We start from the raw sequence: 18,179 nt of genomic DNA on the forward strand, positions 1-18,179 counted from the left end.
TTAAGATCTGCTAAAATGACAGTAATAACACCTCAGATGAAAAATTGCTTCAACCATGAACTGAATTTTCTGCTCCCCACCCCGGAAGGTTTGGAGATGGTGTTGCTGGTAATATCTAGCACTTGGCCTCCCCAATGCCTAGCCTCTTTCCTGGATTAAATTTTACGTTGGGCAGAGAAAATCAGTGCTGGCGGGATGACTCCAAGAGCGAGCCAAAATCTTCCGTGTCCTCCAGTGTGGGCAGGGGGACGAGGGATGGACCTGGTGGGGACGAATACGGGGGTGCCGGGGAAAAGTAGGGTGGCGCGAGGGAGAAAAGGGGAGTGGGCATGGGATCAGCACCTGAGGGAGCCAGGTCCCGGAGCGAGACTGTGTCCTGGCGGCCGTCGGGGAACTCCACGTAGGCATACTGAGGGTTGGCGTGGAGTAGGCGTACTTTGTCCACCAGGGGTTCTGCCTTGTGGTGCCGTACATGCCTACGGAGAAGGACTGGGCCCGGAGTCGTGAGCCAAGTCAGGAGCGACACCCTAGATGTAGACTTCCTAGGGAAAGCAAAAACACGTTCATGGGGTGTACTGTTAGTTGCGGTGACCAAATGGAATGGAGCGCGTCAGGGAGGACCTGCTGCCAGCGAGCAGCTGCGAGGTTCCTGGACTGTAGGGCCAGCTGGACGGCCCTCCATACCGTCCCGTTCTCCCTCTCTACCTGCCCGTTTCCCCGGGGGTTGTAGCTGGTCGTCCTGATGGAGGCGATACCCCTGCTGAGCAGGAACTGACGCAGCTCATCACTCATGAACAAGGAACCCCTGTCACTGTGGATGTAGTCGGGGAAACCGAACAGAGCGAAAATGGAATCCAGGGCCTTGATGACGGTGGCAGAGGTCATATCTGAGCATGGGATGGTGAAGGGGAACCTAGAAAATTCATCAACCACACTAAGGATGTAGGTGTTGCGGTCGGTGGAGGGGAGGGGCCCTTTGAAATCCACACTGAGGCGTTCAAAGGGGCGGGACGCTTTCATCAGGCACGCGCGATCTGGCTGGTAGAAGTGCAGCTTGCACTCGGCACAGACCTGGCAGTCTCTGGTGACTGTCCGTACTTCCTCGATGGAGTGGCGCAGATTGCGGGCTTTGATTAGTTGGTACAAGCAAGTGACCCCTGGATGGCAAAGGCTTTCGTGCAAGACACAGAGCTGGTTCACTTGTGCGCTGGCACATGTACCTCGGGAGAGGGCGTCTGGGGGCTCGTTGAGCTTGCAGGGGTGATACAAGATCTCGTAGTTAAAGATGGAGAGCTCGACTCTCCACTGCAAGATTTTGTCATTCTTTTTTTTTAATAAATTTAGAGTACCCAATAAATTTTTTCCAATTAAGTGGCAATTTAGTGTGGCAAATCCACCTACCCTGCACATCTTTGGGTTGTGGGGGCGAAACCCACGCAAACACGGGGAGAATGTGCAAACTCCACACAGACAGTGACCCAGAGCCGGGATCGAACCTGGGACCTCGGCGCCGTGAGGCTGCAGGGCTAACCCACTACGCCACCGTGCAGCCCCAGATTTTGTCATTCTTGATCTTGCCCCGTTGCGTGTTGTTGGCTACCGACCGTTGGTCAGTGAGCAGAGTGAATCTCCTGCCGGCCAGGTAATGCCTCCAGTGCCGCACCGCTTCAACGATTGCCTGGGCCTCCTTTTCAACATAGGAATGTCGGATTTTGGAGGCGTGGAGGGTGCGTGAAAAGAATGCCACGGTCTGCCTGCCTGATTCAGCGTGGCGGCAAGGGCGACATCTGAAGCATCGCTTTCTACTTGAAAAGGCAGTGTCTCATCTACTGCGTGCATCTCGGCCTTGGCTATGTCAGATCGAATGCAGGCTAAGGCCTGTTGTGCCTCGGCCGTGAGGGGAAAATGTGTGGACTGGATAAGTGGGCGGGCCTTGTCCGCATAAGAGCAGCACGGTAGCCTTGTGGATAGCACAATTGCTTCACAGCTCCAGGGTCCCAGGTTCAATTCCGGCTTGGGTCACTGTCTATGTGGAGTCTGCACATCCTCCCCGTGTGTGCGTGGGTTTCCTCCGGGTGCTCCGGTTTCCTCCCACAGTCCAAAGATGTGCAGGTTAGGTGGATTGGCCATGATAAATTACCCTTAGTGTCCAAAATTGCCCTTAGTGTTGGGTTGGGTTACTGGGTTATGGGGACAAGTGGAGGTGTTGACCTTGGGTAGGGTGCTCTTTCCAAGAGCCGGTGCAGACTCGATGGGCCGAATGGCCTCCTCCTGCACTGTACATTCTATGATAAATTCTATGATATTGTGGGACCCACTGGGGGTAATAAGAAAAGAACCCCAGGCAACGTTTCAGGGCCTTCGGGCAGTGGGGGAGTGGAAGCTCCATGAGGGGGCGCATGCGGTCGGGGTCGGGCCCTAGTAGTCCGTTTTGGACGACATAGCCGAGGAGGGTAAGCGATCTATGCGGAACGCGCACTTCTCCCTGTCATACGTGAGATTAAGGAGAGATGCGGTGTGCAGAAATTTAGAAAGGTTGGCATCATTGTCCTGCTGGTCATGGCTTCAGATGGTGACATTGTCGAGGTACGGGAAGGTGGCCTACAGTCCGTACCGGTCAACCATTCGGTCCATTTCTCGTTGAAATACCGAGACTCCATTCGTGACGCCGAAGGGAACCCTAAGAAATTGGTACAGATGACCGTCTGCCTCGAAGGCAGTGTAGGGACGGTCCGATTTACGGATGGGGAGCTGGTGGTAGGCGGATTTCAGGTCAATAGTAGAGAAGACCCGGTACTATGCAATCTGATTGACCATATCAGATATGTGGGGGAGAGGGTTCGAGCTGCGTGTACCGGTTGATGGTCTGGCTGTAGTCCACGACCATCCTGTGCTTCTCCCCGGTCTTAACCACTACCACCTGGGCTCTCCAAGGGCTGTTGCTGGCCTCGATGATACCCTCCCGAAGCAGCCGCTGGACTTCGGACCTGATGAAGGCCTTGTCTTGGGTGCTGTACCGTCTGCTCCTGGTGCCGACGGGCTTGCAATCTGCGGTCAGATTAGCAAAGAGGAAGGGGGGCTCGACCTTGAGGGTCGCGAGGCCGCAAATGGTGAGGGGAGGTAGGGGTCCGCCGAATTTGAGGGTGAGGCTCTGGAGATTGCATTGGAAATCCAGGCCTAGTAAGAGTGACGCACAGAGGTTGTAGAGAATGTACAGACGGAAAGGGTCGAATTCCACGCCCTGTACAGTAAGTTTAACCAGGCAGAAACCCCAGATCTGGACAGGGTGGGAACCGGAGGCGAGAGAGATCTGCCGGTTGGTGGGATGGACCGCAAGGGAATAGCGCCTTACCGTGTCCGGGTGGACGAAGCTCTCGGGCCTCCCGGAGTCGATGAGGCAGGAGGTCACGTGGCCGTTGACCAGCACCATTGTGGAAGAGGGTGCCAGGTTGCGAGGACGCGACTGGTCGAGCGTAACGGAGGCGAGTAGCGGGCGATCGACAGTCGAGTCTGATGAGTCCGACGACTAGCGGTAGCGACCCGTGTCCCCGTCCCGGGAGGACAAAATGGCGGCATCTGGAGTACCTGTGTGGGAGAAGATGGCGGCGGACAAGATGGCGGCGCCCATGGAGCGCACGTTGTGGGGTCGGGACAAGATGGTGGCGCCCATGGAACGTACATGGCGGGGGTAGCAAAAGATGGTGGCGCCCACTGATCGCACGTGGGGTTGGGGGAAGCGGACGGCAGGGCCCATTGTGCGATCGGCTGACGCGAGGGGGGGGAACGGGGGCGCGATAGCGGCAACCGTCCGGGACTGACACACCGCTGCAAAGTGACCTTTCTTGCCACATGCTTTGCAGGTCGCGGTGCGGACCGGGCAGCATTGGCGGGGGTGCTTCTGCTGACCGCAGAAGTAACAGCGGGGACCCCCAGGGAGCGCGATGTGGCGAGCAGCGCAGGCGTAGTGTGCGGGGTCGGCTGCTGGGGGGGGGGGGGCAGTTGCGGGGTCCATGAGGGGTAGGACGGGTGGGTTTGGGGGGCCGTTTGCGTGGTCCACGAGAGGTAGGACGGGTGGGCTGCTTGGCTAGCGGAGTAAGATCGCGCACTACGGGAGGCGGCCGTCATTGAAAGCGCCAGAGTCTTTGTGGCTGCGAGAGCAGCCCCTTCCAGCAGTCGTTGCCGGATGGGGTCCGATGCAATGCCTGTGACAAAGGCATCGCTGATGAGTAAATCAGAGTGTTCTGTGGCTGTGAGGGCCCAGCAGTCGCAGTCTCGTACCAGAGGTGCCCTCCAGAAGTCCTCAATCGACTTACCTGGCTGCTGGACGCGAGTAGAGTAGATGTCTCGCAAACAGGGTGTTCTTTGACTGTGCATAGTTCTCCTTGAGCAGTTCCATAGCTCTGGCGTAGTCAGGCGCATCTCGAATTAGCAGAAAGACACTGGAGCTAAGTCTTGAGTACAGGAGTTGTCTTTTTTGAGCCTCCGTCGGGGGAGGGTCTGCTGAAGAAATGTAGGCCTCGAAAACTGCAAGCCAGTGAACGACGTCTTTCCTGGCGTGAGGCGACTGCGGATCCAGCTGCAGACGGTCAGGCTTGATCCTGATGTCCATGGTGTAAGGAAAATCACACAGCAATAAATTGTGGCGCTAACAATTGCACACAAAGACTCGAGACAAGTACAATCGAGGCTTTATTGCTGTGTGATGCTATTCCTCCGGCGGCAGCTGTAGAATAGGATCTCAGTGACTCACACGCATATTTATACACAAGCTCCCTGTGGGCGGAGCTAGCCGGCAGGGGCTTACCGGAGGAACCTGTATTACAGGTTCAGCCATACATCCCCCTACTGCAAGTACACATATCTACAGTGGTTATATCACCACATCCACTACCCCGCAGGGTCTCCTTCCTCCAATTGTGAGGAAGCTCCGCCTCTTCGACACCGGAGTAGCTCATACTCTGAGGCACATGCAGGCTGTGTTTCTCTGAGCTCCTGCTGCTTCTGGCTGTAACTCTGCTTCTGGGCCTGGTTTGTTATTCTGTATGCTGGCTGCCTTTTTCAGACTTTGAAACCTGGACTATGGCAAGGGTGAATGGTGCAGCAACTGGTTGGATGGAAGGCAAGAGGAACCTGTTACTGCTGCAAGTTGCTTGCAGGGGAGAGAGAGAAAAGAGCTTATCATAGAATCATAGATGTTCTTATCATAGAATTTACAGTGCAGAAGAAGGCCATTCAGCCCATCGAGTCTGCACCGGCCCTTGGAAAGAATCTCCTACCCAACCCCACACCTCTATCCTATCCCCGTAACCCTGCAACCCCATCTAACCTAACGGCAATTTAGCATGGCCAATCCACATCTTTGGACTGTGGGAGGAAACCGGAGCACCCGGAGGAATCCCACGCAGATACAGCGAGAACGCGCAGACTGCGCACAGACAGTGAGCGAAGCGGAAATCGAACCTGGCGCTGTGAGGCCATAGTGCTAACCACTATGCAGTTGTCATGCCTGGGACTCATACTTGTTACTGGCTGCCTTCCTGTTTATCGGCTGGGAGTGGAGCATGGGCAGATTTTGGTTGGCCTGCTGCGGGGTCGGAAATGGAGGAGAATGGACTTGCTTTTATAGTTTTGGACTGGATGGTGTCAGGAGATCGGATGCTGGAACTTTGAGAGCAACAGGGCGATAGTCCAATTGACTGTGTACTGCTTGTACTGATGTTGGTTTTGGTTTGTTGTTGGGGGTTTGTATGGTGATTATTATATTTTGTTAAGTTTCTTTTTGTGCCTAGCGGCTGGCTGCTCACTGGTTGTGGGGAGAGCCTGAGCTGGCTTGAGTGCTGGCAGCTATGTCTTGTACTTAATTTTTTGTTGGGTTTCTTGTGGCTGCTCTGTATTTTGTAAAGGTAGTTCTCTCTCTCTCTTCCGTCATGCCCGTAATGGTGTGTCCTTTGATGTGGGGCTACCATTGAGGAGGGAGGGGAGAGGTGGCCATATGCTGGCTTTGTAGCTGGTGGTTTGTTTAAAGGAGCTGTTTTGGGTTGAACTGTGCCCCCTGTTGGGAAGGGAGGGGTGTTTGTTCTCTCTCTGTCTCTCACATCGTGCCCTGCACCAATGTGTCCTTTTCCGGTCGTCTGTGCTGCTCGTTGCCGCCTTTCTGTTGATGTGGGATTACCATTAGGGCCAGGGTATGGTGGTGGGTGTGTGCTGGCTTGCGAGCTGCTGGTTTTTTGGGGTGTCTTGTGAATGCTTTTGGCATGTTACTGATTTTCGTGACTGTTTTTAGCATGTTTCTGATTCTTTTGTATTTTTGAGTTGTCAATAAACATTTGTAGGAGGGGAAACGGATGAACAAAGAACAAAGAACAATACAGCACAAGAACAGGCCTTTGGCCCTCCAAGCCTGAGCCGATCACGTGACCTATCTAGACCAAACACCTGTAGCCTTGTCTACCCCGTCTTTTCATGTGCCTATCCAGGTAAGTCTTAAAGGTCGCTAATGTATCTGCCTCACCGACCACACTTGGCAGAGCATTCCAAGCCACTACCACCTTCAGTGTAAAAAAATATACCCCGCACATCTCCACTGAGCCTATCACCCCTCAGCTTGAACCTGTGCCCCCTTGAAATTTTCATTTCCGCCCTGGGAAAAAGCTTCCAATTGTTCATCCTATCTATACCCCTAATAATTTTATAAACTTCTATCAGGTCGCCCCTCAGCCTTCGTCTCTCCAGGGAGATCAACCCCAGTTTATTCAATCTCTCTTCAGAGCTAATACCCTCCATACCAGGTAACATCCTGGTCAACCTTTTCTGTACTCTCTCCAAAGCCTCCAAGTCCTTCTGATAGTGTGGTGACCAGAATTGGACACGGTATTCCAAACATGGCTGAACCAACGTTCTATATAGCTGTAACATACTTTTTGAGCTTTTATACTTGATACACTGTTCTATGAAGGCAAGCATGCCACATGCTCTCTTTACCATGATTTCCACCTGTGCTGCCACTACTAAGGATCTGTAGACCTGCACACCCAGATCTTTGTGTCAATGCTCCTGATGGTTCTGACATTTATTTTATAGCTCCCACCTGATTTGGATCTCCCAAAATGCATCACCTCGCATTTATCCAGGTTACATTTCATCTGCCATTTCCTTGTCCAATTTTGCAGCCTATCTATATCCTGTCGTATTCTCTGACAATCTTCATCACTCTCCGCAACTCCTACAATCTTAGTATCATCCGCAAACCTGCTAATCAGACCCATTATGTTTTCTTCCAAGTCATTTATATATATTACAAATAGCAGAGGTCCCAGTACTGATCTCTGCAGAACATCACTATTTACAGGCCTCCATTCGGAAAAACACTCTTCCACTGCTACCCGCTGTCTTCTATGGCCAAGCCAGTTCTGAATCCATCCAGCTGGTTCACCCATGATGCCATGTGATTTAATCTTTTGCACCAGCCTGCCATGAGGGATCTTGTCAAATGCTTTACATCCACAGCCCTTCTCGCATCAATCATTTTGTCACCTCCTCAAAAAATCCAATTAAATTAGTGAGACATGACCTCCCTCGTACAAACCATGTCCCTATTAAAACCATTCGCTTCCAAATGTGCATAGATCCTGGGCGGAATTCTCTGCTCCCCACGCGGTCTGGGAGAATCGCGGGAGGGACCCCCAACATTTTTTACACCCCCCTGGTGCCCCCCACGATTCTCTCCCCCCCCCCCCCCCCCCCCCCCGGAAGAATCGCCGCTCGCCGTTTTTCACGGCGAATGGCGATTCTCCGACCCGGATGGGCCGAGCGGCCTACCGTTCACGACCGTTTCACGATGGTGGCAAACACACCTGGTCGCTGCCGTCGTGAAACGGGCACCAGGTGCCCGTTTGGGGCTTCTTGGCGGCCGATCTTGGCAAGAGCACCACGACTGTGCTCAGGAGGGGACAGGCCCGCGATCGGTGCCCACCGATCGTCGGGCCAGCGTCCAAATCGGACGCACTTTTCCCCTCCGCTGCCCCGCAAGATCAAGCCGCCACGTCTTGCGGGGCGGCTGAGGGGAAAGACGGCCACCGCGCATGCGCGGATACGTGCCGTCTGCGCGATGACGTCATCCGCACATGCGTGGGTTGGGGCCGGCCAACCTGCGCATGCGCGGCTGACGTCATATAGGCACCGGCCGCGCGTCATTGGCCGCACCGCCGAGAACTCCGGAGCCCCGCTCCTAGCCCCGCCGGTGGGGGTGAAGTCGGCCGATTTCACGACGGCCTTCTCGATTTTCCGCGGGAGTGGAGAATCGCGCCCCCTATCTGAGAACCTTTTCCAACAATTTCACGATCACTGACGTCATGCTCACTGTCCTATAATTACCCCGGTTTTCCTAGCAACCTTTAAATAATGGTACAACAGTGGCTATCCTCCAGTCCGCTGGGATCTCACCTGTGGCCAACGGTGATACAAGGATTTCTGGTAGAGGCCCAGCGATTTCATCTCTTGTCTTCTTCAGTAATCTGGGATAGATGCCATCTGGTTCTGATGATTTGTCTACCTTAATGCTTTTTAACACACCAAACACTTCCTCCCTCGTAATAGCGACCTGTTCTACAGTGTTTACACATCCCTCTGAGACACCACCATTCAACCTGTCCCACTCCTTTGTGAACACCGACGCAAAATACTCATTAAGGATCTCATCTACTTCCTTTGGTTCCACACATAATTCCCCTCCTTTGTCCTTGAGTGGACCACCTCTTTCTCTAGCTACCCTCTTATATACATATAAAATGCCTTGGGATTCTCATTAATCCTGTCTGCCAAGGACAATTTGTGACCCCTTTTTGCCCTCTTAATTCCTTGTATTCTTCAAATGGTTCATCTGTTTTTAGTTGCCTGCACCTCACGTATGCATCTTTTTTCTTTTTGACTAGACTCGCAATTTCCCTGCTCATCCATGGTTCCCGAATCCTGCCTTTTCTGTTCTCTCTTTTTACTGGCACATGCCTGTCCTGCACTCCCATCAACTGCTCCTTAAAAGACTCCCACATGCCAAATGTGGATTTACCCTCAAACAGCCTCTCCCAAACAACAGCCTACAAATCCTGCCTAAGAACAAAGAACAAAGAAAATTACAGCACAGGAACAGGCCCTTCGGCCCTCCCAGCCTGCGCTCCAGATCCTTTATCTAAACCTGTCCCCTATTTTCCAAGGTCTACTTCCCTCTGTTCCCCGCCCGTTCATATATCTGTCCAGATGCATCTTAAATGATGCTATCGTGCCGGCCTCTACCACCTCCACTGGCAAAGCGTTCCAGGCACCCACCACCCTCTGCGTAAAAAACTTTCCACGCACATCTCCCTTAAACTTTTCCCCTCTCACCGTGAAATCACGACCCCTTGTAATTGACACCCCCAATCTTGGAAAAAGCTTGTGCTATCCACCCGGTCATACCTCTCATAATTTTATAGACCTCAATCAGGTCCTCCCTCAACCTCCGTCTTTCCAACGAAAACAATCCTAATCTACTCAACCTTTCTTCATAGCTAGCACCCTCCATACCAGGTAACATCCTGGTGAACCTCCTCTGTACCCTCTCTAAAGCATCCACATCCTTCTGGTAATGTGGCGACCAGAACTGCACGCAGTATTCCAAATGTGGCCTAAACAAAGTCCTATATAACTGTAACATGACCTGCCGACTCTTGTACTCGATACCCCGTCCGATGAAGGCAAGCATGATATATGCCTTCTTGACCACTCTATCAACCTACATTGCCACCTTCAGGGTACAATGGACCTGAACTCCCAGATCTCTCTGCACATCAATTTTCCCCAAGACCCTTCCATTGACCATATAGTCTGCTCTTGAATTAGATCTTCGAAAATGCATCACCTCGCATTTGCCTGGATTGAACTCCATCTGCCATTTCTCTGCCCAACTCTCCAATCTATCTATATTTTGCTGTATTCTCTTACAGTCCTCCTCGCTATCTGCAACTCCACCAATCTTAGTATCATCTGCAAACTTGCTAATCAGACCACCTATACCTTCCTCTTTAATCTTGTTGTAGTTAGCCTTTCCCCAATTTAGCACCTTGACCCTAGGACACACTCGTCCTTTTCCATGAGTGTCCGAAAGCTTACGGAATTGTGGTCACTGTTCGCCACATGTTCCCCGACTGCAACTTTGATGACCTGGCCGGGCTCGTTCCTTAGTATGAGGTCCAACATAGCCACCTCTCCAGTCGGACTATGCACAAATTGTTCCAAAAACCTTCTTGGACACACGTAACAAATCCCTCACCATCCAGATCCTAGCCTTAAGGGATTTCCAGTCAACTACATGTTGCTATACATGTTTCGTCCCTGTAAGGGGTCGTAACACTCACTTTTAAAATTTTGCAATGTTTCACACACATTTGATTCTGGCCACTTCATCTTGGTATTTGGATGTAAATCATGCAGAAATCCTGTGCCAAAACATTTTATAACCTAGCCTAGAATCTATTTCCACAGTATTCTTCTTTCTTCCACATTTCTACATTAAATTTTATTTTATATTTAGCATTATTTGCCTTACACTATCTTATACATGTTTTGCGTTTGTTGTGTCCCCCAATTATCTGCCATTCTGAAAATTGAACACACATCTCTGAGAGGATTTGGCTGGATTTGATTGTGGGGCTTGAACGGTTGAAGGTGCACTGCTCGCCCCCAGAAGGAAAGTTGTCTGGCAGTTGGTGCATGTGGAAGAAGCCCACACAGCAGCCATAATGTGCTGTTAGCGGGTTAAAGAAGCTCACAGGAATTTCCGCCCCTCAGCGTACCATCCTCGAGAGCTGCTGGCCAATCTTGTTGGCTGGCAACTCTAGCAGTCCCAACAGTGCCAGAGCTCAGTAGTGGGCATTGTCGGGACTGCAAGGAAGAGCAAGAAGAAGAGTGATGGCTCCAAGAGATTGGTATGTCCTGTGTTTTTAAGGTGAGCAGGAATCTGTGAGCACAGGGAGGTGGCAAGGAGGGGGGAGTGGGAGGGGAGGGAGTGTTTTAGCTGGATTTCAGAGGCGGGTAGTGTGGTGAATTATAAATACTAATAATCCACACTGTATTGTACAACATATGTTGAGCCTGTATATTGTATTGGTTCATGTGTAGTTGCGCGGCTCTACCCATAGGGGGAGATGAGGAGCTTGTACTGGGCTCCACCCTTGGCTCCGCCCATGGCTCCTCCCCTTAACCGGATGTATAAAGGTTGATGCTGAGAGCCTGCCTGTCACTTCATCTGGAGTTCATCCCGTCATAGGCAGGCTCTGTTGTAAGACGATTAAAACCACTTCTAACCACATGTCGCGTGAATTGATGGTCTCATCAGGTAGCAAGGAACAAAGTGGGGGAGGGGTCATATCAAAGGGAGGGTGTTCGAGTGCCTCTGATGTGCACAAGGCACCCCCAAATGATGTGCCCCTTTCTCCCCACCTTTTTCAATTGTACTCAAAAAGCAGACTGCCCACCCCTATCTGCCTGCCCTCACAACCGTGTCATGGCCTGGGCAGTGCAATATCCTGGTCAATTGGCTTGTAACAATCTCAAGTGGTCTTTTATCATTCATTTGAATATGGCGTTTGGGCTGCTAATTTCAGTACCTACCCACCTACCGTATTATGGGTGACAGCTCATTTGGGTGGGACGGCCATTGTATTTTACATATGCCCTGCACCGCACCCCCCCCCCCCCCCCAACCACCCCAGCCGAAAAAGAAGCCCAAAGTGGGGGAGGTGACATAACGACCAGGTCACGGATGCAGGCTTTCAGCCTGTACCAAATGCTGCTTTTCTAACCAGTTAGTTGCAGAATATTGAAATCTGAGCTGGTTGTATAATTAAAATAACTGATTTGGAGCTTACTCTTTCTGCCATCTATTCAAAGTATGAAGTTCTCATCAAGAAATGTCCGTGCTTCCTAAGAAAGCAGATGTGACGAAACAAATTAGATCACTGGAACTTATGGCTGAAATGTTGGTTCTGTATCATCAGTAATAATATGTTCTGATTTAACCACCTTGATTTATAACATGGGAGAACAATTAAGGATTTCCTGCCTGTAATTGTTCAGTACAGTGTCACTTTTGTGACTTCCTTACTTCCTGCACTTGCCATTGTTTTCCAATTTAAACAGTAAAGTCCAAATGGTAGCCACAGGATTGAAGCAAAGTCATGATATGGTCGGCATTTCCTGTGTTCCTGGCACTTCATTCACCAATTGGGTGGAAAATCTGTCCCAGACCCAACTGACAACTCACCTCCACCAAAATACCACCAAATTCCTGCTTCCTGTCAGTGCCGGGTTTGTGACCCAGAAGCCAATCTGCCTCCCAATCTCTGCCTCCACCACAAAATCCCAGCCCACAGAGTCCAAACCAGGAAGTATAAAGAAGAAAATGTAAATGAGCTTTGATTGTGAAGAGAAAGTGAAATAAAGATTGGGGGGTGGGGGGTACAGATGGAAATAAGGGAGAGAGATAAAAGAGACAGACAAGAAAAGTTAAAAAAAAAAAATATTTTTCAATTTCTAACACTAAGTTTCTTCGAGGTAAATAAGACTCCACACATATGGAATTATTTTTATCAGGGCCAGAGAGGTAGCTCAGCAGGAATGGTTACTTACCGGACATTAAAAACACACTTACTCCTGAATGCACCGGCTCAAACCTTGTCAGCCAATTTTTGTGCGGAACTAGTGGTCACTAGCAGGTTCATGCTGTTGCAGTTAATACAATGTCGAGTCAATCAACAAGAACTGAAATAGCACAGCCTGTGGACGAACAGGGTATCCCTGACAGTAACTTCTGAATTTCAAAATATAACTACACCTCAGAAATTGCTTTCCGACTTAACCATAAAAATGATGAGTGCTGAAAGTCTTGCTAATATTGTTATTACTGCAAAATCAAGACCATTAATTCACATGATATATTTTAGACAAGTTACTCACTTTTATTTCCCCTTTTTCACATGGATCGCTGCAGACAGACCGGACAACAAGATTTTTACTGGCCCAGATTTTATTATCAGCCATTTTTAGCTCTCCATTGTCCCAGCTTCCAACGTTAACATAATCAAACTGTTCTTTTTCCAGCGTTTTAAAATTCATGATTTCATACCTAAATGCAAGAACAGTTTGTTAAAACAATACACCAGAATCCTGAGTACAACCATCAGTAAGTTACGTCATCCAGTTTACACATGTATAATGAAGAAGTGGCATTGGCCAGCAACCCACATTGTGCCCCCCCCCCCCCCCCACGTCCCGCAATCATTGCCTGTGTGCAATTCTTAATATTTTTTCTGACCATTCACAATATCTATAAAACAATTGAGTGCAAAGGATAAATAAGGCAATAGCTAATATTTAATGTGGAATTGTTGTTGAAAGTAAGTTTAATAAAAATTGAGTTTGGTAACTGGAAACCAAATATATTAACATCCAATGAATGATGACATAGATGGACAGAAAATAAACTTTTTTGAATTTAAAGGCAAATAAATCAATATTATCTTGATCCAGTCAACATTAATGCAAAGTATTTTGATTTTTGTTTCTTTGGGTGGAAATTTTCAGCCCCGTTGTGGTGGGGGCAGGTCTGTGAAACGTGGTGAGCCATTCAAAACTCAATTGACATTGGCAGGACTGGAAAATCCCATCAGCGTGAGGGGCTGTAAAATACCCCCATTGAATTTTCACACTTCTACACTAAATGGGCACGTCACAGGGACGGATTTAGTGAAACACACTGTGCCGAGGCACAGAGTCCCAAAAGAGGTGAAGCTGCTCTTGCAATCATAGGCTCTTTCCTCTCTGCATTTGTCAAAATGAGCCTATCAGGAGCAAATGCAAAGTGAAACCAGACCGCAATTGGATGAGAAGCAAAGAGAGGCAGATTGGGTGATCACCAGATCAGTGTGGGTAAGGCAGGCAGCAGGAAAGCAAGATCCCGAGGCAATGGCGAGGCAGCTGCATGCGATGAGCACCAGGTGCGGATGAGGCAGCAAATGCCAAGGCAGCAGTGGGCAAAGGCCCGGGTAAGGCAGCGAACCTCAGTAGAGCTGAGGCAGCAGAGCCTCACGGTAGCATGGTGGTTAGCATCAATGCTTCACAGCTCCAGGGTCCCAGGTTCGATTCCCGGCTGGGTCACTGTCTGTGTGGAGTCTGCACGTCCTCCCCGTGTGTGCGTGGGTTTCCTCCGGGTGCTCCGGTTTCCTCCCACAGTCCAAAGATGTGCGGGTTAGGTGGATTGGCCATGCTAAAATTGCCCGTAGTGTAAGGTTAATGGGGGGATTGTTGGGTTACGGGTATACGGGTTACGTGGGTTTAAGTAGGGTGATCATTGCTCGGCACAACATCGAGGGTCGAAGGGCCTGTTCTGTGCTGTACTGTTCTAAGTCTAAGCAGAAGAATGACCCCAGAGGTAAGGCAGCGGATCAGAAGGGGGACCCCAGAGGCGGGACAGCGTAGGGGAAGGAGGACCCAAGACCTAGGCAGCAGAACAGATGGGGGACCTCAGAGTTGAGGCAGTGGACGGGAACGAGGAGCACAGAGACGAGGCAGCCGAGGAGAAGGAGAACCCCAGAGGTGAGTAAGGTGAGAGTGGGAGCATGTGAGGAAGTGGGATACAAATGTGAGGGGATGGGGTATGGGTGTGAGGAAGTGGGGGGAAGAAGGGTGTTCATGTGGGGGTATGGGTGTGAGTGAGAGTGAGGGTTATTGGAAATCCTTGATCAGAATTGTAGCTTCATGCTAGAGGCAAGCTTGGATTTCAGCAAAGCAATTATTCATTCAGGTATGCTTTTACAAGTGAAGAAAAAATGATCAATAGGTATATATCATCGTGGCTTCGGTCTTCCAGTTCTGGGAGGAAGTGGGGTAGGGGAAGGGGGTGGCTGTTGGCGGGGGGTAGAAATGAAAGTGAGCACAGGGTGTCGCAAACTGCAAATCCGCCTCTGGTGCTTCAGCTTTTGACTGGACAGTTTGGAAATAATGGTTCACATCTTCCAATCTGGATCATTGAAGATGAGACATACAACTTGAGAACCCTCTGTATTTGCTGTGTACAGCTGTGTACAGCTAATTGTCTATTCTTTATGCAGTTAGAACCTTCAGGTAGATGAATCTACCTGACCAGACATATGACTCAAGATGTGCATCAGGACCCCGTTGGCATCCTGACACATTTGCCTGCATGAAAAGTGCCGAGGAAGTTTCATCTTCCAATACACAATTCCCTTGCTCTCCGGGAGACTCCATTATTGTCTCTGACTCTGAGTAGAGCCGGAGACCCTGGTGAGTCTGTGATATTTACCTGGCTAGTCACCCAGCAAATACTAGACAGATTAAAACTTGATCTAACAGCTGAGTCATTCAAATTGACCCCCAACCCCTCGATTAACCTCCTGACACCCTGACTAGTCATCCCAAGCACCTTCAACTCCTTGACCACCCGCTAACTATTCCCAAATCCCTGACTACCCACCAACTATCCCCTGACGTAACACAACCTAACCAGCCCTCCCCCTCCCCCGACTAGACCTGACTAGCCCTCACCCACCTGCCACCCTACTCATTCTATCTACTCACCCACTGACCAGCTCACAAACCTGCAACCTCACCCACCTACCACCTCATCTACCTTGCAACCTACCCATATGCCACCTCACCCAACTTCCATCTCACCTACCTGCCAACCTACCTACATACCATTCACCCACATGCTACCTCACCCATCCTACCCACTGACCGATTTACCTCGCCCACCTACCTAATGCACCTACCCGCCGTGCCAGCCTACCAATTCACCAACTGCCATAAAAGTGGACATAACCTGTCTTCCCATGGACTTTACTGCGCTGCGACGGAGTTCACCAATGGATGCCGCACTCCTCTAATTTTTGGAAAGCAAGGCTTGGAAGACCCAGCAAGAAACTTGGAGCAGTGTGGAGGCAGGCAATCTGATGATGATTGTTGCTCCTCAGAACATCTGGGCCAATGTAAATGAATGGTAGAATGGAAGTTGATGACCTTAACACAAATCACAGAAAACCCTAGGGGTTAAAGATAGGGTGAATCTAAAGCAGAGAAGGTATTAATGTACATAATCACTGGTGTGGATAATTGTCAACATTTTTCCTGAAGTCCTGTAGTTTGTCTAATCTTTCTCTAATCATGCTGAAAAATGACCATGTCAATTCAGTGAGTTTTCAATAAATCATTAGCCAATAGTTGCGGTCTGATAATCACAGTTGAAATATTTAAATGGAAGACTACAAAAATGCTGATCGATTTTATAGATCGATTTTTGGATACCTTCCTGGTGAATCTCCATTCTCGTCAAAAGAGATGATATCTCCAGATACTCCAGTGAAGTTGATTCTCATGAGGAAGTCCAACAGTATTCTCCCATCAATTGGTTTCATGGCTTCACATAGCCCATTAACTCCAGGACATAGGCTTTGTTGCATATTGTGTAAAGCATGAGCCATTGAATAAATAGCATTGATCACAAACCCCATTTTGGTGTCTTGGACATATTGATCCTTTAGTGATTCCGAACCTGTTGTTAACAAGAATGCAGGAAGACTCGTATTACAATTACATGTGTTGTTTAATCATTAAAATATAGGCCACCATTAACCTATTAAATAAAAAACTGAGGGTAAAAGTTAAGCATATTAAATATATTAGGCTTACAGATAATGTAACTTCGGTATTTTACCATATATTAATAACAATAATCTTTATTAGTGTCACAAGTAGGCTCACATTAACACTGCAATGAAGTTACTGTGAAAATCCCCTAGTTGCCACACTCTGGCACCTTTTTGGGTACACTGAGGGAAAATTCAGAATGTCCAAATTACCTAACAAGCACATCTTTCGGGACTTGTGGGAGGAAACCAGGGCGCCTGGAGGAAACCCATGGAGGCATGGGGAGAACGTGCAGACGCGGCAGACAGTGATGCAAGCCAGGAATCGAACCCGGGTTCCTGGCATTGTGAAGCAACAATGCTAACCCCACTGGGCTCCATGCCACCCATACCATGACGCCCTGGTCACATTCTCCACTCTTCATCATATTTGCATGGGGGCTCTGTGCATGATTGTCACTCCTTTTACATAGTCTTATTACTTATTTCACAGGCATTTTACTTCAGCAACAGTGAGTGTTCTTGCTTATGTCCAGCCCTATAGCATCCCCTTCTTAGATCCATCTATTTCGTCATCTCTCTCCCAGGTTTCAGAATCTCCTCCAAACATTTAAAAAAAATAGAATCCCTGCAGTGCATAAGGAGGCCATTCAGCCCATTGAGTCTGTACCGACCCTCCGAAAGAACACTCTAACTAGGCCCACTACCTCGCCCCATTCCCGTAACCCCATGCATTGATCATGGACAATCCACCTAACCTGCACATCTTTGGACTGTGGGAGAGAACCGGAGCATCCGAACGAAAGTCCCACAGACACGGGGAGAACTTGCAAACTGCTTATAGACAGTCACCCAAGGCCAGAATCTAAGTTGTGTCCCTGGTGCTGTGAGGCAGCAATGCTAAACACTGTGCCACCATGCTGCCTCACTTATCTGTCATGCTGTAAAACATCCAAATTCAATATGTTGCTTTGCTGTTCATCTATCGTTTTTTTCCCAAAAACTTATGAAATGCTTTGGGGTGCCATTCTGTACACAGAGTACTCTGGAAATGTTCTTTATTTTTATCTGCATTACTGATATAATAACCGAACAACACACTATTAAATGAAAAAGAGAACATCCAGAAAATGCAGGGTTGCCCAATCAAAAAAACAAATAAAAAGTAGTGTTCCTGGCATAATACCTTTAACAACAAAGTTCATGCTAAGTTTTAAAATATTTCTGTGCAGAATTATAATTCATTTGATTACAAATGTTGCTGCTACATATCTTTTAACCATTAGTATCTCTTATCCTGGCTTTCCCCCAGTAAAGTCCTCAACTCTACTTCCTTAAGTCCTTATGAATCAGATTTGAATAGATATGGTAGAAAACTGATTTTGGCATTCACAACCAGATCTAGCTGGAACATATGAAGCATTATTAGGTCCTTTTCTCGTCTTCCAAAACTGCTGGGCAGCACGGTAGCATAGTGGTTAGCAT

At 49.1% G+C, this 18,179-nt stretch overlaps 1 protein-coding gene across 5 annotated transcripts in view; it reads right to left on the reverse strand.

Moving 5' to 3' along the window:
- Positions 1-18,179, reverse strand: part of grm5b (glutamate receptor, metabotropic 5b) — a 772,206-nt gene that overhangs the window by 163,023 nt on the left and 591,004 nt on the right. For all 5 annotated transcript variants that reach the window (XM_038818171.1, XM_038818170.1, XM_038818168.1 and 2 more), the window contains 2 exons: positions 16,354-16,600; positions 12,988-13,156 (listed from right to left, as the gene is read on the reverse strand). In XM_038818171.1, coding sequence (XP_038674099.1) covers positions 12,988-13,156; positions 16,354-16,600 — 416 coding nt within the window. The remainder of the gene's footprint in view (positions 1-12,987; positions 13,157-16,353; positions 16,601-18,179) is intronic.

Source organism: Scyliorhinus canicula, chromosome 14 (genome assembly GCF_902713615.1).
Source record: "Scyliorhinus canicula chromosome 14, sScyCan1.1, whole genome shotgun sequence".
Taxonomy (NCBI): domain Eukaryota; kingdom Metazoa; phylum Chordata; class Chondrichthyes; order Carcharhiniformes; family Scyliorhinidae; genus Scyliorhinus; species Scyliorhinus canicula.